General features: G+C 51.4%; 3 protein-coding genes and 1 non-coding gene across 10 annotated transcripts in view; 2 read left to right on the top strand and 2 right to left on the bottom strand.

Moving 5' to 3' along the window:
- The first annotated feature begins 2,260 nt into the window (after window positions 1-2,260).
- Window positions 2,261-11,580, top strand: Slc2a8 (solute carrier family 2 member 8). Its single transcript, XM_021185729.2, has 10 exons — window positions 2,261-2,405; window positions 2,476-2,638; window positions 2,792-2,998; window positions 4,198-4,297; window positions 7,494-7,693; window positions 8,280-8,423; window positions 8,546-8,654; window positions 9,089-9,259; window positions 9,590-9,735; window positions 10,836-11,580. Exons 1-10 carry the CDS (start codon window positions 2,350-2,352, stop codon window positions 10,971-10,973), a joined length of 1,434 nt encoding a protein of 477 aa, XP_021041388.1. The 5' UTR covers window positions 2,261-2,349; the 3' UTR covers window positions 10,974-11,580.
- An 8,195-nt stretch (window positions 11,581-19,775) lies between these two features.
- Rpl12 (ribosomal protein L12) lies at window positions 19,776-22,119 on the bottom strand. Its single transcript, XM_021150827.2, has 7 exons — window positions 21,977-22,119; window positions 21,694-21,767; window positions 21,136-21,234; window positions 20,757-20,838; window positions 20,220-20,306; window positions 19,947-20,059; window positions 19,776-19,830 (listed from the first exon to the last, which is right to left on the bottom strand). The coding sequence occupies exons 1-7, from the start codon at window positions 22,011-22,013 to the stop codon at window positions 19,825-19,827; spliced, it is 498 nt and encodes a 165-aa protein (XP_021006486.1). The 5' UTR covers window positions 22,014-22,119; the 3' UTR covers window positions 19,776-19,824.
- LOC115030460 lies at window positions 20,383-20,512 on the bottom strand. Its single transcript, XR_003836056.1, has one exon. It is a non-coding gene; the product is annotated as a small nucleolar RNA SNORA65 (small nucleolar RNA).
- Window positions 22,120-22,188: 69 nt separating the features above from the next.
- The window catches only part of Lrsam1 (leucine rich repeat and sterile alpha motif containing 1), a 38,255-nt gene continuing 34,961 nt past the window's right edge, over window positions 22,189-25,482 (top strand). For 2 of the 7 annotated variants that reach the window (XM_029473889.1, XM_021184380.2), the window contains exons 1-3: window positions 22,189-22,254; window positions 22,559-22,770; window positions 24,192-24,288. In XM_029473889.1, the coding sequence (XP_029329749.1) occupies window positions 24,217-24,288 (72 nt within the window). In that variant the 5' untranslated portion in view covers window positions 22,189-22,254; window positions 22,559-22,770; window positions 24,192-24,216. The other 5 variants (XM_029473885.1, XM_029473883.1, XM_029473884.1 and 2 more) reach the window with 5 other exon arrangements.

Here is a 25,482-nt window from a genome sequence, read left to right as displayed (position 1 = left end):
TCAACTGAGCCATCTTCCAGACTGTCTGCTTTTAAGGTAAGAACACAGACTCCAAAAGAGTAGATGGTTTGAACCTTATGTTCTCTTAGTCCCAGAAACGTGTGCCTCTCTCTGCCCTGTGTGTCTTTCGGAGGCAGGCTAAGTATTTCCTATCAGCTGGGCTTGGCTGCTGTTTATCTATTTTAGGATTAGGGAGGAGACGTTCAGTTTCATGGAGCCAGGGCTGGCCTTGAATCTTGATTCTCCCACTGGACCTTCCAAGTGCTAACTGGGAGGCAGGATTGTGCCACATGGCTGGCTGCTGGCTGCTGGTTTTTCTGCTATACAAATTAAGGAGCTTGTGTCTGTATTTTTCCTGTCGCTTTTGTTGTTATATCTTGATGAAACAGGAAAAAAAATCAAGCCTGTATTTATTCTTCCAGAAGGACAGTAATGAAGCCGCTTATGACTAAATAAGAGACAAAGGTATGAGAGATACAGAGGAAGCAAGGGAGGGATCTGACTCACCAAGCTAGTATTGCTTTGCTCATAGAAGGGGGGGGGGGAGCTTTTCTAGAGACAATATCTGGTCCAGATTGGGCAGGGATACCACTAGCCAATGGTTCCTAGGTGTCCATGACTCAGAAGTCTGGTGCTAGCTGGGCTTACTGTAGCATCCCTTCTACATAAGCCACTCTGCTGAGCCAGTCACTCAGGTACAAAGTACCCAGTCTGGATACAATTCATCCATGACCTTTACTCTGCAGACATCAGAAACCTGATGCCTATTAGGAAAAAAAAGAGAAAAGAGCAGGTGATTTCAAAGCAGTGATAAGATCTATCACCCAAGCAGGAGACTTCATAGAAGGTGATTGCCTGCCATTAAGGATAGTCTTGTGATCAAAACTTCAAACTGCTGGTTGCTACAATTGGGTGGCTGCAGTAACATAAAACCACTGTACGGACGGGACGGGCATTTTTAAGGCTTAGCCTGCTCACAGCCCTCTAGAGATGAAGACACCCAGGCACAGAGAGGGACTAGGTGCCTCTCACTGGTTCTTTCTACATTCCGTACAGATGAAGCTGCCACAAAGGTAGCGATTAAGCAGAGCAGTGGAGGCACACAATCACAGGGAGACTCGGGGCGGGAGAACAATAGAGATAATTAAGATGATCCCAAGGCTTGGTATTATCGTGGGGTAACCAGGGAACAAGGGAATCACTAAGTTCCACTCTGTCCCACTTCTGCAATGGGGGACCTTGCCTGACAGGGTCCTCATCATCTCAGGATTCTAGACATTTGTAGCACTCATGATGAAGGTGAACTGCTACCAGAAGCACCAGGCCAATATCAGAAAGTCCAAGGATAGGAACAGGTGGCCCAAGAGAGTTTCCTTGGAGCCTTTTCACCCTGAGGCTCTCTGAAGCAGAAGTCAAAGTTGGGGAGGAACCTATTCCAGGGAACTGTGGGTAATAAGGGTGGGAAGTCTTGCCGGAGCCAGTGTGATCCATCGCTGACCCACTACTACCCTCATTAGTGGAGGCTAGATTTAGAGACAACTCCATATAAAAATTAAAATAAAATAAAAGTAAAAATATAAAGGATGCCTCAATGCTTACGAACACTTGTTCCAGCAGAGGGCTCAGGTCCGGTCTCAAGCATGCACACACATGGCTCACATTCTCTAACTCCAGTTCCGTAGGATCTGATGATGCTTTCTGAATTCTACAAGCACCAGGAATGCATGGGACACACACACACACACACACCACACACACACGTAAACATGTAAACAACACTCATACAAATAAAGTTTAAATAAAAGCAAAAGAAACCACCAAAACAGGGGCAGCAAGATGACTCTGCTTGTAAAGGTGTTTGCCCTCAAGCTTGTCGACCTCCGTTCGATCCGGAGGATCCACTTGGTGGAAGGAAAACAAACTCAGGAAAGTTTACTTCGAACGTGCACAGGCACACTGTCACCTCTGTCCATCCCCCAACACCCCCCTCACCCTCCCAGCCCCCCACTCCCCCAGCCCTCGCAATAGGTGATTAGAGGGAAAACCAAAAACAAAACACCCAAACAATCTTTTCCATTCTCATTGGCAAGCTCAGACCTGATGGGCCACGCCTTCAGACTCACACCACACTCCAATTGGACAATCGTGCCTGGGTCCCGGACACAGCTCCCTGCAAACCTTTACTTGGGACGCTGGCGTAGTTCAGCTCTATTGAGCTCTGCAACCGGCTCTGTACTTCCATTGGCCAGCTCTGGTTGGGGGCCGGGTTCTAGCGTCCCATTGGTCACTCCTGCCGCGGAGGCCGCGCTCGCCCGAGCGGCGACAGTTCGCGGGTCAAGTCCTGCTGACATGTCTCCCGAGGACCCCGAGGAGACTCGGCCGCTGCTGCGGCCACCGGAAGCCAGGTGAGGACTCCCGGGGGCCGCGGTCACTCACGCCCGGCGACACCGCTCACGCCCGGCCTTGTACCCGCAGGACTCCCCGCGGCCGCCGGGTCTTCCTCGCTTCCTTCGCCGCCGCTCTGGGCCCCCTCAGCTTCGGCTTCGCGCTCGGCTACAGCTCCCCCGCCATCCCCAGCTTGCGGCGCACCGCACCCCCGGCCCTGCGCCTCGGAGACAGTGCGGCCTCCTGGTTCGGGGTGAGCCCTCTGGGGAGTCCTGAGTCCCCTACTCTTTGCCGCACCCCAGGATCCTCCTCATTCTCTTTCCTCTGAGACTAGGGGGCGTGGGGTGGAAGGATCGTGGGCCATGGTCCCTGGTGGCCTCCTCTTCAGCCCGTCCCGGGTCCCCAGGCCATCGTGACCCTGGGTGCTGCGGCAGGGGGCATACTGGGCGGCTGGCTCCTGGACCGTGCAGGGCGCAAGCTGAGCCTCTTGCTCTGCACCGTGCCCTTCGTGACTGGCTTTGCTGTCATCACCGCGGCCCGGGACGTCTGGATGCTGCTCGGAGGCCGCCTCCTCACCGGCCTTGCCTGCGGAGTCGCCTCACTAGTGGCACCGGTAAGTAGTTTGAGCCTCCTAGATGACCTTTGCCAGGGCCGGTCAGCAGCGAGGCAGTTCCTTACTGATCTTTTACTCTACTATGGTGGTGTCACTGTATGCTAGGCAGCGATAACGGGAATGCCCCTATTTTCTTGTTAACTGGGCAGTTCTACTCTGGTTTGTCCCTAGGATAGGCTGCAGGCTCCCTTCACTGCTTGCAGCGAAGGCTACATATACCTTGCAGCCCACACACCTGGACCACTTACCTGGACACAGGCTTCTCTCCCAGCCTCAGTGCTCCCCTGTAAAGTAAGGCCTAGTCCCGAGGTGGTTGCGGCCTTTGCACAGGAAACTGCTGGACCCGGGAATAGTGTCTGAAAAGATTTAGACCCTAGTAACTGAGGGTCACCAGCAACCTGTGGCCACACACTTGGATGACCACCCATCCCTCCCTCACCTCCGTGGCCTCCTGCTTATCCTCTTCATCTGTTGGAGGTGTGAAGGAGCTAGAGGAAAGGGAGACCGGGGACCTGTGGGTTGTTTTTTGTTTGTTTGTTTTTACTAGAGCATAAAGTATAAGATAATCTAGAAGTATGTATGGATAATGTCTAGTGACTCCTAAGATTAGAAGTGATGGCACCCCTGGTAGGATTGGGCTGAACAAGGACACAGCAGACAGTAAGGGAGAAGTCTTTCGTTCTAACTCACATCTGTGCATATTAAATGTGTGCTGGGCTGGGCCTGGTGGCTCATGCCTGTAATCCCAACACTTGAGGGTTAAATACATGAAGATCAGGAATTCAAGGTTATCCTCAGCTCAGGAGGCTAACCTAGGCTTCATGAAACTCTATCTCAATCAATCAATCAATCAATCAAACCAGTGTAGGAAAGCTCTGCACTCCTCTCTCTCAGTGCTCACACACATAGTGGCAACCCATTACCCACAATCCTCTTTAAAAATCTGCGGGAAGCCAGGTGGTGATGGTGCACGCCTTTAATCCCAGCACTTGGGAGGCAGAGGCAGGCAGATTTCTGAGTTCGAGGNAGGACAGCCAGGACTACACAGAGAAACCCTGTCTAGAAAAACCAAAAACCAAAACAAAACAAAACAAAAAAATCTGCAGGAAATGGGGAGGGGCACTCTGCTGGCCTATAGCGGTACAGTTAAACCTTTCCTTTCAAAGAGCCAAGTAAAATCTCACCTTAACCACCAATAGGTTTACATCTCAGAAATCGCCTACCCAGCCGTCCGAGGACTGCTTGGCTCCTGTGTGCAGCTGATGGTTGTCACTGGCATCCTCCTGGCCTACGTGGCAGGTAGATTTGTGTGCTTTCTTTGATCCCTGTTAGAGGCAATGCGGTCACTCTGGAAACTGAGGTTCACAGAGGGCAAGAGTTTGCCTGGTGCTGCTGGTCAGGGTGCCAGGTTCTCAGTCACACTCCTGGGAGCTTGGAGGGCTGGGGGTGAGGGGCCCGGTAACCCGGTGCCAGGAAGAACTAGAGCAGGTGGTTTCTTTGTCCCAGAATCCCACCGCACTGTGGAGGGAGTCAGAGGGTTCCAGTGCAAGGAGGGTGGGATATAGGGAAACACCTTAGCTCAGTCACTTGAGGAACTGGAGTTTCTGTCTGCTTGGCACTGAGTTCTCAGGAGAATGCCACATAATGGAGGCTGCTCCCCAAAGATGAGGGGCAGAGCTGGTGGCCTGGGGAGGCTTCAGAAATTGCCTCCTTGTAATATTTATTCTTTTAAACTTAACAAATATTTATACCAATAAAGACATGGGAGGTGTTAACTGAGACCTGTGAGCTCAGTGAGGTGATTTATTTTATTTTCTCAACTATGTACAAAATGTCGAGTTATAAGCCTACAACTAAACTGCTCGCTCTTTAGAAATCCCTTTCTATCTGTGTCATTCTACAGAGCTGGTCTACCTTCCTCTGAGCTCCTCCAAGCCCAAGAGGGCTCCTTAGCTCTCCTTCCTAGAATACTGATTTACCTGTGTTCTGCCACTGCTTCTCTGTGGCTCTTGCAAGCCCAAAGAGGGAATCTCTGTCTCTGTCTCTCTTTTTTTTTTTTTTTTTAAGATATATTTATTTATTTATTTATTTAATGTAAGTACACTGTAGCTGTCTTCAGATGCACCAGAAGAGGGCATCAGATCTCATTACGGGTGGTTGTGAGCCACCATGTGGTTGCTGGGATTTGAACTTCGGACCTTTGGAAAAGCAGTCTGGTGCTCTTACCCACTGAGCCATCTCACCAGCCCTCTGTCTCTCTTTTTTGTTTTGTTTTGTTTTGGTTTGGTTTTTTGAGACAGGGTTTCCCTGTGTAGCCCTGGATGTCCTAGAACTCACTTTGTAGACCAGGCTGGCCTTGAACTCAGAAATCCACCTGCCTCTGCCTCCCGAGTGCTGGGATTAAAGGCTTGCGCCACCACGCCCGGTGGGATCTCTGTCTCTTATCTGGAGCTCTTTCCATGAAGTTCTTCCAAGCCAAAAGAAAGAGTGAGAGCCAGTGAGAGAGATTGTTCTCAGAAATCCAGGTCCTCCCTGTCCCGTTGGCAGGCTGAGCCACGCCTCCTTCACACCTAAACTCAGCCAGTAGGGGTTGTACTATTTCACCTTTAATGTCGGGGAGGTATCCCAGGCTATCCAGCTGACCCCGCTTTACAGAGCAAAGGCCACAAGACTTCTCCCAAGCCACTTGTCTTAAAATAGGTAGGATCTTTCCACTCTTTAGCATTCTTATCTATGGAGGCTTTGAGAGACACACCCTAACTGCATCTCTTCCAGACGTATCCAGTGCATCTGACAAACTAAGCATTTTATAATTTTGCTAACAACTGGGTTTTTATGTACAATAAACTAATATCCTGTAATAGCTCACTAGGTGTGGAGCCTTCAGACCTGACACATGGCCACCTGCTGGGTTTCACTGCCCCTCCCCCCCCCCAGCTTCATTCTCACCCCCACATCTCCAGAGCTGTTAGGGTCAGGAGATTAGTAGCGTATGAAAAGTGCCTGCTAACACATCCGCAGTGAGAACTGGGGTCGGGGCCCTGACAGGCTTCACCTAGTTTGCGGTGCGCACACTGGCTCTTCACGGTGGACCTTACACAGGTCCCGGTCTTTCATTTTTAACTCCCTTATTGTTCTGGCTCTTCAGTGTCTTGCCAGGGAGCCCTCTAGGGGACCAGAACCCCTACTATGAACAGATGTTGTCATCGTGCTGTGGAGATAGTCAGTGTCTATCAACCACAGTGTTAACTCCAGTGTGGCTTCATACTGCCTTGCATTGATCCTATGGTGTCCTTTTGACCCACTGCTATGAGTTAACTGTGACAGCAGAAAGTGACACAGTGGGAACAGTAGTGCCTCTGTCACTAGACTTTGAGTGCTGTACCCTGAATGCTCATGCACCCACAGACTCTGTTCTAGTTACTTTCCTGTTGCTGTGGCAAGGCACCATGACCAAAGGCCATCTATAAATGTAAACATTTAATTTGGGGCTTGTAGTTCCAGAGGATCTGTCACCTCTGGATCCCCATGGTGGGAGCATGGCTGCAGGCAGGTAGGCATGGCGATGGAGCAGTAGCCGAGGGCTCACATCTCAGTCCACAGACATAGGCTGAGATCTAACTGGGAATGGCAAGGACTTTCCCCCGCCCCCTGCCCCGTGGAATGCCCAAACCATTGCACCAACTGGGGACCAGGTGCTCAGACATGAGCACATGGGGGCCCTTCTCATTCACAAGATAGTTGAATAAAAGACAAAATTATGATACAAGTATAACATAAGGTTTGGGAAATCGTTGAGCAAGTAGAAGAGCTTTCTGCCCAAGCAGGAGGACCTGAGGTCAAATCCCAGAACCCACATAAAAGGCTAAGTGTGGTCATGAGTTCCTGTAACTCCAGCACCATGGTCAGGTAGAGACAGGATGATGCTGGTGCCTTCAGATCACTAGCTTAGCTCCAGATTCATTGGAACACCCCAGTCTAGGGAATAAGGTGGACAGTGATAGCACATCCAGGGGATGCCCTCCTCTGGCATACACGCTCATGCACGGGCGCATGTTTGTGCATGCACGTGCACACGCGCACACACACACAAATTAAAAATTACTTTAAAGGTATAATGTAGCAAGTACATCAAAGCTGTAGCGGCCATTTTGCAGTAGCAAGTATTTTGCACCATTGGACATGACAGAGTACAGCATTTGCCTTACCCTAGCATGTCTACCGCTGTGCGCTATGATATGTTGCCATGGCTACAAGACATGGCTTGTTAATGAGTATCTTTCAGCTGTTATAATTTACATCTTCTGTGCAGTCCATCTGTATTTCCCTTAAAAGATGTCACCTAACATCCTGATGGAACAGTCCTAGTAGCAACTGTTTCTTTAACCAACATGTGGGCAGAGGCAGTGAGATTCCCACCATTGATTGGAGTGAGTCCCGGGGCTTGCAAGGGGGCTAGGCTGGCTCACCCTGACTCTGACATCTGTCTTCGCAGGCTGGGTCCTAGAGTGGCGCTGGCTGGCCGTGCTGGGCTGTGTGCCCCCCACCCTCATGCTGCTGCTCATGTGCTACATGCCCGAGACCCCACGTTTCCTCCTCACTCAACACCAGTACCAGGAGGCCATGGCTGCCCTGCGCTTCCTGTGGGGCTCTGAGGAGGGCTGGGAAGAGCCCCCTGTTGTGGCTGAGCACCAGGTGAGAGGCTGAGAACAGGGCAGAATGCAGAGCCTATTCCCAAGGCCACACACCTGACTGGCAGCCCCACCCCCACCCTCAGTGAGGACCAGTGCTGTCTGAGCAGGTGGGGATTGGCTGGAGCCCCCACTTCAGTTCGTACCATCCCCCAACAAGTGAACAGCCAGGCCTGCGAGAAGAAATGGGTGAGGGCTTAGATTTAATGGGAACCATAGGCAGGGGAGATCTCAGAGGCAGTAGCACACAGACACTGCCACTGTGTGACCTGGCCATCTCTGAGTCTTGGTGCCTTCATCTCTAGCTAGCCCACACCATCACCCGGAAGTACTGACATCTGTGTACATGGCTGCTGGAGGCCAGCCCTGAGCACACAAAGGGCTCGGCTCTCAGGCAGCAGAATCCTTTACCCAGATGCTGGAGTGTGCGGCCCCTCACAACTCCCCTCCCACATGAGGAGGCTGCAGGGGCCTATCTGCACACCCAGGGCCGCAGGTGGGGTGGGGACAGCAAGGAGGCTCAGTCCTCTCCACCAAAGGGTCCTTGGGTCAGGAGAGAGCACTGACAGGGCTTTGTGTCTTTGTGACAGGGCTTCCAGCTGGCCCTGCTGAGGCGCCCTGGCATCTACAAGCCCCTCGTCATCGGCATTTCCCTCATGGCCTTCCAGCAGCTGTCAGGGGTCAATGCTATCATGTTCTATGCCAACAGCATCTTCGAGGAGGCCAAGTTCAAGGTAAGAGGCTTCTCCCCAGCTTGCCTCACGATGCATGTGTGTCAGCCTCCTGGAGCCTAGGGCTCAGCCAGTGGGGGAAGGACTTGTCTCTCTCTAGCAGACTAGCTTCTCCCCTCCCCCAGGACAGCAGCCTGGCCTCGGTCACTGTGGGCATAATCCAGGTCCTGTTCACTGCTGTGGCGGCCCTCATCATGGACAGAGCAGGGCGAAGGCTGCTCCTGGCCTTGTCGGGTGAGGCCTGACGGGGAGGGCTCAGCCTCCCCAGCTCCCACGGGGAGACAGGGCCAGGGAGGTGATCCGTTATGACTGGTTCTTTTGAGCAAGTGACTGTCCCCAAGCCAGTTTCCTACTCTGAGATAGGGAAGGGCTGTGGTGATATCAGGCCCTGGGCAGTAGCTTGGGCCTCCACATGCATGGAGCCCCAGGCAGCTGTGGTGACCCCTGTGGGTGTGGGGTTTGACACTGCTGCTCCTGCTCATGCTGCAGAGAGACTCCTCAGGAAGTTCCCAGCATTTGCTGAGGTCTGAGGTCCAAAGCAGGGTAGGAGTGCTGGCCAGTCAGGGGCTTCCATGCAAGACTCTCTCAGAGAGCCACCCTGCCCTCTAAGTCCTGGGTGCTGCTGCGTCCCCAGCATCCTGTCTAGCCTGAGCTGTCTTTGCCTGCAGGTGTGATCATGGTGTTCAGTATGAGTGCCTTTGGTACCTACTTCAAACTGACCCAGAGCCTTCCCAGCAACTCCTCCCACATAGGCCTGGTGCCCATCGCGGCGGAGCCTGTGGATGTCCATGTGGGGCTGGCCTGGCTGGCTGTAGGCAGCATGTGCCTCTTCATTGCTGGTAAAGGGGACTCACGGGAGCCTGGGTGGAGGCTGTTGTCTCTCCACAATGCCAAGTTCTGTAGCACTCAGCTTCAAATCTAGTTTTACTTGGTTTTACCCCTTTGCCCCTAGGCGCATGACTTCTGTGCTAATGGCTCTGACCATGTACTGGGCACTGAACTAAATCCTTTCATATAATCTCCATGACAGCTTGCAAGCAGGTCCCATCCTTGTCCTGATACCTGAAAGGGCAGGGGCTGGCCCAAGACCTCCCAGCAGTGTTGAGAGCGGATAGGACCCCTAAGGCCTAGCCCAGTGTGTGCGCTGTAACACTGCCTTGTTCCCACAGGCTTTGCGGTGGGCTGGGGACCCATCCCCTGGCTCCTTATGTCAGAGATCTTCCCTCTGCATGTCAAGGGTGTGGCTACCGGTGTCTGTATCCTCACCAACTGGTTCATGGCCTTTCTGGTGACCAAAGAGTTTAGCAGCATCATGGTGAGTGCAGGCCCATGCCCTCCCTCACACTGTCAGCAAAGGCTCGCCTCTACTTCAGTTTTCATTGCCACAGATTCCATGTCCCTGACCTTGAATGTAGGCTGAGGTCCCCTCATGCCTGGAGCATGGCCATCTCAGGGGTGACATGGAGCCAGAGGCTAGACAAAACAATGAACCTGGCCTGTGATCCCCTAAGTCTTAAGTCTGTGTTGGGGTACACATGCCTTCCTCGTGGGCTGAAGAAGTGCTCATTCCAGTCAGTACTTTATTTCCCTCTCATTACTCGTGTGTCAGCTGAGGCTCGAGCCCGCTGGCTTCCCAGCCACTAGAGAGGTCCTGGACAGATGAGCATGCCATCTGTCCCATCACAGGTGCCCTACAGATCTCCTGGCATGTACCATGCCCAGGCCTATTCAAGGCTTCGAAGATGGCAGCAACTGAGTTGATCAGGGTCCATCTCATGACAGGTGCCAAGAAGGCAGTGGGTGGCATGTCTAGCTAGCCAGAGACGTGCTCAGGCAGACAGGGTGCCCAGAGGAAGGCAAACAGAGACCCACCATGGCACGTGAGAGGGGACAGACAGCAAAGGACCTGGGGAAAGAAGCCTAGAAAGGAGGAGACAGACAAACCCATCAGTGACCCATCATAGCACCCTGTCAAAGAGGCTGAGAATGGAAGGGTCACCTAGTGTCCTCTCCCGCAGGGAACTGAGGAATGGGGACTTTGCAGGGTCACAGACTCACCACCTCCCCAGTACCCTATCCTCTCTCAAGAGTGACACTTCCCCCTTCGTCATCACACAGAGAACTCATAGCATGGGACACCAGAAGGCAGAGCCAAAGGCGCAGGGGCTAAGGGAGTAGAGTAATGGCGGCAAGCCTGAGCCGGCCAAGAACAGGCACCTAGCTGTCCCTTGACACTGCTGATCTCAGGGCAGTCACGACATTCCCATGAGCCTCGCTTTCCCAGGCACACATCGCCATGTGTGGTGGTGAGCTATTCCCTACATACCTGGGTCTGCAGAGACATGACAGGCCTGTCAGTGCAGGCTGCAGTCAGTCTGTCCTCTGCTGCCTCACATGCCTTTCCTCTCTCTGCAGGAGATACTCAGACCCTACGGTGCCTTCTGGCTCACCGCTGCCTTCTGCATTCTCAGCGTCCTATTCACACTGACCGTTGTCCCTGAGACTAAAGGCAGGACTCTGGAACAAGTCACAGCCCATTTTGAGGGACGATGACAGACCCTTTCTGTGACTGGGAACCCCGAACTGAGCTAGCTTTGGGTTTCAGAAGGAGTGGAGTGGCCTGTAGCTGAGCCACACCTCAGTTTGAGCCTGGAGGCCCCCTGACTCCTCAGGCCTCAGGGCCCTCTTTGTCCAGATCTCAACCCAGATCCCACCGTGAGGTTCACCAGACTCTGAGTGTGGTCTCTGCAGCCTGCTTCACACACAGGACATCTGAGGAGCTGTGCAGTCTCACCTGACCCAGGTGTCTCCTTCTTAAGACTAAGGCAGCTGAAGGGACCTGAGGGCTCCCTGGAGAACTTTGGGGTGTCCGTCCTAAGCAGCCACCTGTACCTCACTTGACTGGGAGATCAGAAAGGGACTTAGCCATATGGGCTCAGAAACAAGGTCAGGTGAGCCCAGGTAGAAAAGAGAATGTTCTTGCCAACCAAGCCCTCCTCAGAGCTGCGTGGAGACCCTCCGGGGTCACCCTGGGGTCAGCCAGCTTACCCATCACTTACAGGTTCTTTCTGGCTCTTTCCTGGGCTCCGTGTCCTGGGTCATTAGCCACCATATCTTGTTGAGTTTCGGGAAATAAAAAGCCTCTTACTGTTCAACTTCAGTGGAGCCAGAAGTCTCTTGCAGGTCCCTTGTTCCATGGGGCAGTACACACTCAGCGGAGTAAATTGGAGCACAGCTACATTAACATGATGCGTTCTGCAGGCAGTCATCGGCTGGGTGCCTTGCTTGCACAGAAAAGCTGCCCCTTTCCAGAGGTAAAGTTACCCAAGTGAGACTGACAAGGCTGCCCCGAGACCCACTCTCCACTGTCAGTCATTGAATGCAGCAGGCTTGGCTTTGCTGTACTGATCCATAAGATTAGACTATGTTTCCCTTAAGAAACATTGTGACTCTCACCATCCTATCAAACAGCCCTCGCCACACTGTTAGCTGTTGGTGGAATCCACTTGAGGTCCCGGGGGGGGGGGGGGGGGGGTGGGGGGGGGGGGGGGGGGGGGGGGGCGGTTGTTTTGAGACAGAGTCTCACTGTGTAGCCCTGGCTGTCCTGGAGTTCACTCACGTTGTAGAATTCACGTTGTAGAATTTACTAAGCTGGCCTGGAACTCAGAGATCCACCTGCTGAGATTGTATACACCACCATGCTTATCTGATTTTTTTTTTTTAATTCTTTTTAAGATAGTGACTCACAATGTAACCCAGGATAACCTAAAATGTATTAGGTGTCCCAGGCTGGCCTGGGAACAACTGCAATCCTCCTGCCTTGGGTTCCTAAGTGTTATTCTGTTCTTGCTAACCAACTTGAAAAGCTGTGGTCCCAGGTTTTCAGTCATCAAACTGTTTGATTAATCCAACTATTTCTTGCTCCTGGAAGCCCATTTAATTTGCTGAAACCTTCACAGAACCATCACCGTTCAGGATTGCAGCGGTGTCTCAGTCCAGGTGTGAGGGAGATGACTGTCCGCAAAGCCGGGAAAGGCGTTCTCTTACTGCCACTCCCTGGTGCTCCGGTCTCCTGCCGCGTTTTTCTTTCCATCACTGGCAACTGGGCTCGGAGCCTAGTGCATGCTAGCTAACCAAACACTCCGGCACCACGCTGTGTCCCCCAGCCATTGGCTGCCATTTTTATTTTCTGCTTTTTACTTTTGTGTGGGGGTATAATGTATATGTTTGTAAGCGTGGGTGCATGTGTTTGGACACCAGATGTTGATATAGTGTATCCCCCAATTGCTCTCCACCTTTTTTTTAAGGATTTAAGTGTGTGTGTGTGTGTGTGTGTGTGTGTGTGTGNGAGAGAGAGAGAGAGAGAGAGAGAGAGAAAGAGAGAGAGAGAGAGAGAAGGCGGGGATTATAGATACCCACGGAGTCCAGAAGCAGTTGATCCTCTAGCAGTACAGGCAGTTATGAGCTGCCTGATTTAGGGACTGGAAAAGAATTCTGGTCTTCCGCTAGGAAGAATTCACTTGTAAATCTATTTTTGTTTGTGAAGGGGGTGGGGGGGTCTCACTCTCTAGTCCATCTCGTAACCTCTTGATTTCCCCTGCTATACTGTGAGGTCACCGTTCTCCCTACAGTCCAGACTGTCTAGTGGCCCCTGTTCTCCTGGTTTGATGCTTTTCCTCTCAAGTTTTCACTTAAGATTCTTTCAGGGGGCAGGAAAGACACTGAAACACGTTCTTGCTCTGTAGCAGCCCAGGCTGACTTAAAACTCAATGTGTAGCTCAGGCTGGCTTGAAACAGTGATCCTCCCACTGAGTGCTGCAGTCCCAGGAGTGCAGTAGCAGATGTGCAGTCCCACACCCACTCTCACTGACCCTTTTCTGTGGTTTTGCTCTGCATTTGTTTTTTCACTTTATCTCCTGAAAATATTTTGCTTTGCCAGTCATGATATAAAGCAATTAATTTACCAAGGATTATGGGAACACTCTTAGTGAAGGCTCCTTGAACAGAATCAGAGTTGGCTTTTGTGGGGTGACATATTCCTCTGTCTCACGTAAGCTTAGTGAACTGTTGGGTGGCCCAGGTCTTCTGGTTGAGGCGGGGTTCTCCAGAGAAACAAAACTCACAGAGACAGAGGATGTGCAGTGTTGTTGCAAGGGGCTGAGAAGGCCTAAGGTCTTGAGAGTCAGCAAGGTAGTGTCCTGGAAGTGCTGGCAGTGTGACACCAGTCCAAAGGCAAGCACAAGACAGAGGAGATGGCAGTGCTGCTGCTGCTGACTGTGACCACAGTGTGTGGATGCTGGGGATCTGAACTCAGATTCCCGGGCTTGCAGAGCAAGCATTTTACTGACTGAGCCATCCTCCCAGCCCTTATTTTTCCTTACTCTGCTTTTATAGCATCCTATGCTGTTTGAGGGGATGGATATCTTTTCGGATTTTTCCACCATTTGAAAATCAGGTTGATTATTTACATAGACAGAATCTGACAATAAATAATGGCTCACAGCAAACCGCAGTCACAGCCACCACCACACTGCTTCCATCATTGCCTGTTCACATCCCTGTGCACCTCCTGGCTCACCTCCCTGCATCTGTAGCTCTGGAAACCAGCCCTGTGCTCTCTGTTCCACTTTCTGTAGAACTCTATAAAGATGTAACCACACAGTCTGCAGCCTCTGTGCCTGGCTTCGCTAAGGAAGCACAGCACCTTTTGGACTCGTCCACGTGGCTGGGCGAATCAGCAGTTCATTTCCTGTATTTCTGTGTAGACTGTCACTGGACAGTGAGCTAGTTCCAGTTTGGGGCTATTATTAGGCTGGGGGTGGAGCCCCATTGCTACACTTTTGCAGACAAATCTTCTGTGTGGAGTGGAGCTGCTGGGCCACGCGCTAAGTTTATTTTAGAAGCTGCTTCAACTTGTGAAGTTGTAGTGTTTCCAATCCCACAGCAGAGCTCTGGAGGGCCCCCGTACTTCATGTTTACTTCGTTATAAATAAAGCAAGCTTTAGGTTTTAACTTTTCTGAAAGCCGTCATCTATGTTCTGATTTCTCATCTGATGAGCTGATCTCAAGCAGTTGATATAGCTCAAATATCTGGCGTGCTTTGTCCGTGCTCATGCTTAAGGCTGGAGAACCACTGGCTACACGATAGTTCCTGGCATACATCTCCCAACCCTACAGGCACCCTCCCCCATGCACTATAGATTTGTTTCTAATTATACACTGCCCATGCCACTTAGGTGGGATTTGGCAGGGAAGAAATAGAGCTAAGTGTGTAAGTTTAGTCCATCGTCAGCACCTGTAATTACCATGCTGACATGGTACCTGGCAGCACTGACACTCAGATATTTGCTGGATATAAAAGTATTCCGTTCTATAGCTCTATCAGCACTTAGGTCAGCACTATATTAAATATAGAGCTTAATTCAGTATCCCACATACTTAGGTTGCTTTCAGTCTCCTGCTTATTGAGAATTCAGGTATCATGGGAAGATAAAATGAAAACAGGAGAGACTGATAATAGATGGAGATAAAGGGGGAGACAGACGGCGTTAGTAGAGAAGGATGGAGAAGCAAAGAGACAATGACAGCACTGAAGCGTGGGGGAAGCATGGACATGAAGGAGTAAAGGACCTTCACAGAGCGAAACCTTACAGTGTGGTTGCTGAGGTGCACCCTGAGCAGCCACCCACCCCTCCTGAGAAGCTACATCAGGCGGGGGACCATGACCAAGGCAGTTCTCAGGGCTCAGCAGCAAGGACCCCAGACAGGTACAGATGGGACTATGACTAGGGAAGCCATTGAGGCAAGTGGCCTGCCCGTACTACTGTCCCCTCAAGCCACCCATTCTCTGCCACAGAAGAACGGTCCTTACAAAGGAAGACTGTAGACTGGCTACAGTCCAGCCTTGTCAATGGGCCAGTGAAAGACCAGGAGGCAGGCAGAAGTCAGGCCCATAGGCCACCAGAGAGGTGACTAAACATGTAGGCAATATGTCACTGTGTCTTCAAGCCATATGCCCTGTCTTCTGGGGGCAAGAGCCAGACAGCATGGAAAAAGGGATAAGTCGGTATGCTTGGTTCAAATTCGAGTGCAGTCACTGCTCACAGCCTGTGTGACCCGGACCATCACTAAACCTGTCTGGGCCAGCTTTCATCTTTAAACACATGGTGCTGACGTATGTAAAGTGCTTGGAACTGAGGGTGGCAGAGTAAGGGCGAGGTCCCCAGCAGCTGCTGGTGAGGGGTGACAGGAAGCTGCATGCAAAGTCAGTGTGACACTCGGGGAATACATTAAAAATGGACGTTTTCAAGGTGGGCTTCACTATAAACCAGGCTGGCCTTGACTCTCAGTCCTTAGTCTCCCAGTGCAGGGATTCCAGATGTACACTAGCTAGCCTGAGGTTTGAAATATCTAAAACCTTTCCTCCTGTTCCACCCTCCACCCTGCTGCTCGGTGTAATACCTTCTGTCACCACCCTCTTCTAGACGCCAGCACTTTGTGGATCCTGTATTCCCTCAGGTCTCCTCCGTCTCTGGAACCTTCCCATCAGAGTATTAATTCTGACAGCCAAGAGCCAGAGGATAGTCCTGTATCTGTCCCCAGAAGCCCAGATCAGCACCGTAAGAACAATGCATGAAGAGGGACAGGTGGCCATCCTCAGAGGAGAGGTGCAGCAGACACAGCTTGACTCCATACTACAATCCCCAGAATAACGTGGGCAAGTCCTCATTTCTGCAAAGCGCAGAAGTGGCCTAACACCCCTAAGTAGCCATATACAGAATGGCATCACCTGACCCCTGAAGCACTCTGCTACCTCCCGGCGGCCATAAGTGAGATCACAGGACTAAGGCAGGAAACCTGCCAACGACCAGCGGCCCCTTACAGAGGTTAGTTAGCGCCTACTAGGCCTTTAGCCATGAACAACATCGCCCGGGCTCCAGAGCGCATCCTGCCAGCTGAACAAGGCAGTCAGCCAACTAGGTGACGTCCAAGTTGCTTTTTCCTCTAATGGTAGTTCTTTCTTCCTGACCTTCCCTGACTGTGCTCCACCACAAACTTGCTTGCGAAGTTAATTTACAATGTGAGCGGGAAGGACCGTCATCTGTTCGCTGAGAAAGTCCACTGAAACATCCTTACACATCCCCGCCACTGCCAGCATAGCAGCCTTCCCGACATCCCTGGCGGCCAGGTCCCTCCCTGTCCCAGGTGCCACATCCGGATCCTGGTGCGACTGAAAGATGACAGGCTCTCAGGGTGGTCTGCGTGGGTTGGGGATTGGAGAGGCTTCTGTCACACACCACGAGGCAAGACGAGCGAGAAGACTGCAGAGGAGACAGTCTACGGAGCCATGTCGGAAGTGGCTACGGTGTGCGGACTGCGCGTGACCGGAAGTGGCGCAGTTCTGTTGCGCCCACATATCGTGGCCCGCCGTGGGACTCACACGTCCCAGAAACTCCTGGCGACGGTGGCCCGTGTGCTCCGTGTGCCGGACAGGCGAGGAGTGGCGGAGAGCTGTACAGTTTTTCGCCAGATGTGCGCAGCAGCCCCCGCCCACAACGCTTTTCACAAGCGGTCTGAGCGAAGAGCTGAGGGACCTGAGGAGTTTGAGGACCTCTGGCCAGAGCGGTCTCTGCGGACCTAACTTCCTGTTACCCAGTGCCGAGAGGAAGATGGGCGACTTTAGCCTTCCGCCCGCTGGAAGCAGCTAGGGGTGCTTGGAAACACGGGACACTTGCAAACTCGGCCTGGCAGCACTGTGACTTCGTGGAGGACAGGGGAATGTGCTATCAAGAAAGCCCAGACCCTTGACCCATTCTGATTGAATGGCCAAGCAAGTTTCTTACCCAGGGTTCCTCTGTAGAAAATCGATCTTCGCTACTCTTTGTGTCTCTAAAAACGGTGACCAAATGAAATAACGTGTGAATGCACAGAACAGAATAAATGTGAATGTCCTTCCTGCGTCACGAATGACGAACAGTGGGGTTCGGTGCACATCAGCAGTAGGTCTGCTAAAACCAGGGTCCAGTTCTTACCTCATTGATCCAGACTGTTCTACATAGTAGTCTTTTCATTTAAAAAAAAACATTCGGTGTGTTATACAATATTTTCATGTCCTTAGGTAATCATCACCACTATTTAATTCTAGAGCACTTCCATGACCTGGAAGAGAAACCTTACTCTTAGTCACTCCCCAGACCTTACTGCCAAGTTCCGCGGGCCAGAGGGCCACTGTCTGAACTTACCAAGGGCATTTTACATACATTTACTCATTCAATACCTGACCTTTTGGTGTAGCCTGCCGGTGTATTGAGGATCCATTCATGTTAAATCGTATATATCTACGCTTTCCCATGTATACACATCACATTGTGTTTATTCCTCAGACATTCTGGGTTGTATCCATTTACAGGTTATGAGTGCTGCTGCAATTCATATGTAAAATTTTGTGTGAAGACATTTCACATGTGCATGCACCCCCATGCCCTCAATATAAGTATATGCATCACGTGCACCTGCCCAAACAGACCAGAAAGTATTGAATTCTCTGGAAATGAAGTTACAGGTCAGGTGACTGTGAGCCACCCTATGTGGGTACTGGGAATTAAACCTGGGCCTACACAAGAAACAAAACAGCCTGTATTCAATACTGTGTTTGAAGCCAAATAGAGAAGTGGACTCAATGAGGTAAGTCTGAGGTTAGTGCCTTGTTCCACTGTGCGGCTATTATCTCTAGTCAATGTTTCGTTTTTTATAGTACTTGAGTTAACCATATGCTTTTCTAGTTAAGTGCCCTTTTTTTTTTTTTTTTTAGAAATTTTTTTTTGTTTTGGTTTTTGGTTTTTTGTTTTTTTGGAGACAGGGTTTCTCTGTATAGCCCTGGCTGTCCTGGAACTCACTTTGTAGACCAGACTGGCCTCGAACTCAGAAATCCACCTGCCTCTGCCTCCCAAGTGCTGGGATTAAAGGCATGCGCCACCATGCCCAGCTTTTAGAAATTTTTTTATCTGTTATGTCACATGCGTGCAGTGCCCACACAGCTAAAATCCATTAGGGCTAGAATTACAGTTGTTTAGCCTCTTGACATGGGTGCTGGGAAACACTCAGGTTTTCTGCAAAAGGCAACTTAAATAAATCTCTTGTATTTAGTGTTAGTTGCTCCTGCGTTCGTGTGCATCAGTACCCCTGACATGCTCTCAGATGCCAGCAAATCCTTGGGAGCCAGGGAGTTGTGGATCAGAAATTGACTAGGTCCTCTGGCAGAGCAACTGAGCTATCTCCAGGGTTTTATTTTAAAGATCTACCTCAGCCTCCAAGGTGGCCACAACTATAGCCAGTGCCAGGATGGAGCTTGTGTGCTCTGGTGGTAATGTGGCTTGTTACTGGTATTGCAGTTGTTTTCTCCAGAGAATTGGATTCTAGAAACCCACACCTACACACCAAGCATCATACAACCAAGTGCTTCCCTGAACCAAGGGACGTTGTTTAGACCTTGGTAGCACAAGGACCTTTTATGGAAAAGGACTCCTCCAGAAGGCGAAGGCAGCAGGGCACCTTCCTCCTAGCCACCAGAATAGACTGGTGAGCAGGAAGTGGCTCAGGGGAGTGTTGAGAATGCCTGTTACCCATCTGGAATGGTTGTGAATCAAATCCAATTCAGGTCCATTTGATGTCCCACTCAATCATTGCTGCAGCCCTAACAATTGCATTGGGTTTGCTTCTCTAAATACACTGTTTTATTGGAAAGATGCAAAGGTCACCATTAAATCATTAGTTTCCCTTGTGTTGTCACTATGTCATTGCCTTTGGTCCAGGTTTATGCCGCTTTCAACATGCCCTGCTGTAATCAATTTTAGAAATCTACGAAAAGCACCTTCCCCAGACTTATGAAGTCAAGGATTAATGTAATTGCTGTGCCAGAGATCCCACCTGCACCTCCAGGATGGAGAGGATCCAGAGCAAGCAAGCTTTAGTGTATTATCCATCTGACTTTTTTTTTTTGGTTTTCCAAGACAGGCTTTCTCCGTGTAGCCCTGGCTGTCCTGGAACTCACTCTGTAGACCAGGCTGGCCTCGAACTCAGAAATCCACCTGCCTCTGCCTTCCAAGTGCTGGGATTAAAGGCGTGCGCCAGGACGCCAGGCTTCATCTGACTTTTAAAAGCTTCATTAAAGTAAGATATAGCTCTGGATCCCCCAACCACGCCCACGTACCAAGTACCAAGTACCTTTCCTTCCAGGCTGTTCTGAGACTGCACTACCCCAGAACTTTGAATTAGTGCTTCCTGGATCCTGCTACCACAGCCATACTGAACCTCCCAAAACAACCCTTCCCTGGCCCCAAAAAGCAGCCAAGCACATTCACTGGTTATCAGATAGTCTTTTATTGAAATATTTTCTTTTTGCTTCTTAACTCTGTGGGAAAAGGAAGAAATATTGTCAATCACAATGGGGAATATAAATTAACAATGCCCCAGTAAAATACCAGAGGCAACAAAGTCCAGCTTTCCCCTCATATGACAGTCACTTACAGCTGGGCACTCCACTGCACCACTGTTGATGTCATCTATGATGTCATGAGGGTGGCGGCCGTCCACATTGCAGCCCACAGACTGTGCGGTACCCAGGATCTCCTTGATAGTTCCTACAGTAAGAATGGTGGCCTCAGTCACAGGGCAAAGGGGAATTCCAGGGCTCCATTGCAGGAACACGGGAAAAAAACATGGATCCGTGGGTAAATCCAAATCTTGAACCTTTAACAGCAAAGTGGCAGCCACCACTCAGGGAAAATAGCTTGCTCTTACCAGAAAGTTCTCTAGCCAAAGACCGGTGTCTCATCTGCCGGGCAATGTTGACAATCTCATCAAAAGTGATGTTCCCACTGTGTTTAACTGCAGAAAGAAAGCACAGGGCCTTTTACAGTTTCCCCTGTCTTCTGAGATCATGGTTCCATTTTACCTATCTCGAGGCTGTTCCCATGCTTTCGGCACAGAGCCATCCACATGTAGGACAGCCCTGTTTCCTAAAAGCTGGGGCTTACTCTCAGCTCACCACTGGATTGCACCAGCCAACAATACTGGTCAGGTGCAGTGGCGGGTGGCTGGGGCACAAGCAAGTCCTCGCCAGTAGCCCTAACACGATTTTATGGATGGAAACAGATAAAACTTAAATCCCGGAGGCCAAGGGTGGAATGTCAGCCAACCCTGGGGGAAGCACCCAGGAAAGGGAGCAGGCAACAAACGCCTACTGTGATCTCATTCCGACCCTAGGTCCCATGAAATGGACGACACAGCTGAACAGCAGACACTGCAGCGGAAACCCAGGCAGTGCGGTCAACTCACTGTTCTTCTGCTTCTTCCTGTCTCTCGGCGGCTCTTTGAGGGCTTTGATAATCAGGGCAGAGGCAGAGGGCACCACCTCGATCTGTAAAGAGACTTGGTGTGAACACAGCCCAGAAAACCAACAATAACCACCAGACATGCTATAGGGCTCCGCAAACTAAGGTGCTTCCTGCTGGGCCTGACCACAAGAGTTGAATCCCTATAATGGGGACTCCTGCACCCTGGCGCCTACTACACAGTGAATACTGTCGCTATTAGCCTTCCCACAAAGATAAAATCCAATTCACCAGGACAGGGAGATCTTTGCCAAGCCCCATGATTCCTGAGGGCTGCTACCTCAACCCTCCTCCCAACCCACCACAGCAAGCAATGTAAATACCTGGGCCTGTCTGTTCTGGATGGTCAGTTTCACTGTAATTCTGAGACCTTTCCAGTCACCGGTAGCCTTGGCAATGTCATCGCCAACTTTCTTCGGGGACTGTAGAAATAATAGCATTCGTTACCATGTGCCCAAAATTTTAGCCAGGGCCTTCAAGCTCACTGCTAGCCAGACTCCAGCCCTCCTCACCGTCCCATAGGCGCCTGCCCACAATGGCTCCACATCCTTTTCCACTAAGACAACTCTGCAGTAAGGGCTAACAAAGCAAACACTTTCTGCTGCAATGGGGCACCCTCGGAGCTTTAAACGCTAGGTTCCCATGCGTTACCCACGGAGGCTAGCGGATTTAAGCCAGTCCAATGGCTGCCTCTACCGGGCCGTGGCACGAGCCTCCATGCACGTGGTCTCAGTTTTCCTTTGCATCCCAAGTCCCAGCACCCATATCCTGGCCCGCATCAGGAACATGGTGGCCTCTTCTGCCCTCCACGGGGACAGAACACTTCTGCAGGCCAAACGGCATGCACGTTAGAGGTCTACGGCTCAGGAGCGACGACTTACCAGACCCAGAGGACCGATCTTCGGGGCCAAGGCGGATGTGGCGCCGACCTCGCCTCCGGTGCACCTCAGGTACACTAAAGAATAAGCAAAATCAGAACCTCTGCGGCGCGGGCCGCCCTGCGCGCTGCCGTCGGGCTTCAGATGTCCCGGGCTAGGCCTTACCCTAAGGCGCACGGGCCGCCAGAGCGTCGGGCTCCCTCCCCTCTTACACACGAGGCAGCCAAGGCCCAAGGGAGACCCGCCAGGCCCCGGGACAGCACCCGGGCGCGGCGAGGGCACGCACCGACTTTGACCTCGTTGGGGTCGAACTTGGGCGGCATGGTGGAGGCGGCTGGTGTCGGATGAACCCGGATTCGGGACGACCGAAGAAAGTTGCACCGTTGCCTCCTCCGAGCCGAAAGCCGAAAAGACGGATGCTGCTCCGCCCACGCCGGATATAGGCGGAAAATCCCAGCTCTCGCGAGAACCGCTGGCCCCACCCAGTCTCTGGGCGACACCCTGGCCGCCCTGTTTCTTATGGGCAGGCGTCTGCGGCTGAGGACTGCAGAGCTGGGTCTGTGGGTGAGCTCGGGATTCGGAAGGGGTAAATGTTCGGAGCACCTTGCCTGGGTACAGAGTAGGGCTGCACCAGAGGTCCTGGTTCCTGGTCCACGTTCCCTTCTCTTGACGGTGACTCTGGAGCCCCTGGGACCCAGCCCAGGGCCCCGCCCCTCCCCTAAGGGATCTGCACCTGACTTGCGGGACCCTAGTACCAGTGCCACCCTAGTACCCTCCTAACCCGTTTGCGGTATGTGCATGTTAGTTACAGGTACAAACCATTCGAGTCTAATCACGACTCTTAATTCTGCAATTCCTTGGTTTCTAGAATCTCGAGACTTTGTCATCCTGAGTTGCCTGTCTTTCTGAAATTTAAAGTTTTGGTGCTCACTTCTATGTTTGAAGGAGACCGCACACCAGCTCAGCTTTTGGGGGCCAATGGTTTGTATCTGTGGCCAAGCCTTCGGAGTGACTGGCCTCCCTTGAGGTCCACCCCAGAATCGGAACATCGGTGGAGGACCTCCCCATCCACAAAGCCAGGTTAGCCGCTGGCCAGCCCTGCCAGGGAAGGATGGGCTGGGTTCTTCCCAGCCAAGCTGGCCCATCAGGAAAGTTCAAACCAGAACTGAACGAGCCCTGCCGAGAACGGTGAGGGAGTTGGAATTGGCAGAGATAGTCATTGAAGAAGGTATTTGGAAATGTAGATCTGGACGATGGGGTGAGGGAGGGCTAGTCATTAGTGAGCCATCTGTAAGGGATGTAAGTCGTGGCCATCGGTAAGGGATGGAGGGAGCTGTCTCTGCGCCATCTCTCAGGAGTGCTGCAAATGAGTGTGGAGAGTCCTGAGTAGGCCCTGCAGGCCCAGCAACCTCCTCTGACAGCCCACGCCCACGAGTGGAGACCTGAAATCTCTCAGGACCACATGTGTCCTCTACTGCAAGGTTCCTTCAGCCCTCTTCTCCTTAGCAACTGTAATAGTCCCTGAGTGCATTGTCATATGTGTGGTACCCTGTGGCAGAGTCTATGGCATAGACCTGACATACATGAAGTCACTGACCCCCACAGAGGCCAGCATTGGCAACATTGCTCCATATTACAGATGAGGAAACCAGCTCCAACCGGTGACCCAAAGTGACACAGCTAATGTCTTAGGTGTCAGAGCCCATGCTGTGAGTTACACACTTCCTCCGAATGATTGTGTCCTTCCTATTGCTGGCCCTTAGACAGCACTGGAAGTTGCAGATTCTGGGCCAGCTATGGGCAGCCAGCTACTGAATTCAGGACACAATGATTAACTTGGCTAAACTGGGAGGTCCAAGGAGCTGTGCAAGCGTCACAGAATCAGGACTTGAAAGGCAAGCGTCCCAGTCTGGTGTTTCTACAACCCAGGTCATATCACCTTACTCAGCCTCGGATTCTCCACGGGGCTGTAAGAAGAACCAAATGAGCAGTAGCTGGAAGCCTGCTAAGGTGCCTGGAGATTGCATTTTGATTTTTACTTAACTCATAAATCTCTTCAGTATTGATATAGTTGAGTTCCCCCCAAGTCACGGCTACCTCCAGTTTGGTCTTGATGTTTCCATCCTGACAGTTTTCAGAGCTGGAAGTGACTCATCAGCCCAGTCTGTCCAGAGTCTTCAGAGAACATCCTTGGAAGGCACCTGGGGGAATCTTCCCTAGGTGGGGGAAACGATTAGCACTGGGAGGGTGATGCCAGCATCGCACAGGGGCAGTGGCAAAGTAGGCCGAGCCCAGAGCACTTGGCGTGTTTCTGTTCTTTCCACTCTAGGCTTTTTATATTGCTTTGTCAGTAAAACAAAGTGTTGGGCTCTGCCGTGTGGGCTCAGGGCCCAGCAGGATGAGGTAGACACCTGCAGACAGCTGCTGCACCACTGAGCTGCCTGTCTGCAGGTCGGACACAGTGCAAATTCCCAGGCACTGATATCTCTGCTGTCCTCTAGGGTCCAGAAGAACTCACACCGGAGGATGCCCCTCTTCTTTCGGAAGCGGAAACCCAGTGAGGAGGCTCGAAAACGCCTGGAGTACCAGATGTGTCTGGTAAGGCAAAGTGTATTCTCTCTGGCTCCCCGGCTCCCCTTTTGCACCCTGGGAAGCTCTGCCTTCCCAGCCCTGGGCGTGCCCTTCCTTGCAGGATGCGTACGTGGCACTACCTGATGGTTTCTTTCCCTGCTGGACCTCAGTCACTGGGCCACAGAAGGAGGCTGTGGCTGTGGCCCCTTCCAGCTCCTTACATCTATGGGCTTTTCCCTTATTTTCTCCATTCTACAAGGATGTTTTGCCTGAATACTTTTTTTTTTAAGCCTTGAGAACTAGGTGTGGTGGCTTATACCTGTGATCCTGGCCTCTGGGAGGCTGAGGCAAGAAGACTGCCCCAGGTTCAGTGCTATGGAGGGCTACACAGTGAGTCCAGGTCAGCCTGAGCTATAGAGATCCTGTCTTGCAGAAACAGCCTCATTTGCACCAGGAGATAAAATGTTGCATGTGCTCAGACAGTCCCTAACCCAGCCACTGAGGGCAGGGTGACAGAGCAAGAACCAGGAAGGGAATGCAGAGAGCCAGCCAAAACACAAAACAAAACAAACAAACACAAAATACTTAAAGGCTGAAAAACCATAACCAGTTACCACTAACCTTTATTTTTTTTTAAAGATTTATTTATTTTATGTATGTGAGCACACTGTAGCTGTACAGATGGTTGTGAGCCTTCATGTGGTTGTTGGGGATTGAATTTAGGACCTCTGCTCCCTCCGGTCAGCCCCGCTTGCTCAGTCCCTTCTCACTCTGGCCCAAAGATTTATTTATTATTTTACATAAGTACACTGTAGCTGTCTTCAGATGCGCCAGAAGAGGGCGTCAGATCTCATTACGGGTGGTTGTGAGCGACCATGTGGTTGCTGGGATTTGAACTCAGGACCTTTGGAAAAGCAGTCAGTGCTCTTACCCGATGAGCCATCTCACCAGCCCCACCACTAATCTTAAGAAGCAAAACACAGTGAATGCTCACAGGATGAGCAGAATTTTGTAAACACAGGAGTGGAAGACTTTTGGGGGGATAGGAGGTGGGGCTGGATTTATCTCAGGTGTAGCCCTGGCTGTCCTAGAACTTGCTCTGTAGACCAGGCTGGCCTCAACCTCAGATCCCTCTGCCTCTGCTTCCTGAGAACTGGGATTAAAGGTGTGCCCAGAAGGCTTGACTTTCTTTTTTTTTTTTTTTTTTTTTTTTTTTTTTTT

This window comes from Mus caroli, chromosome 2 (genome assembly GCF_900094665.2).
Source record: "Mus caroli chromosome 2, CAROLI_EIJ_v1.1, whole genome shotgun sequence".
In the NCBI taxonomy this organism is placed as follows: domain Eukaryota; kingdom Metazoa; phylum Chordata; class Mammalia; order Rodentia; family Muridae; genus Mus; species Mus caroli.
The sequence above is the reverse complement of the archived record's forward strand: the minus strand, read 5'-3'. Positions and strand labels throughout refer to the sequence as shown.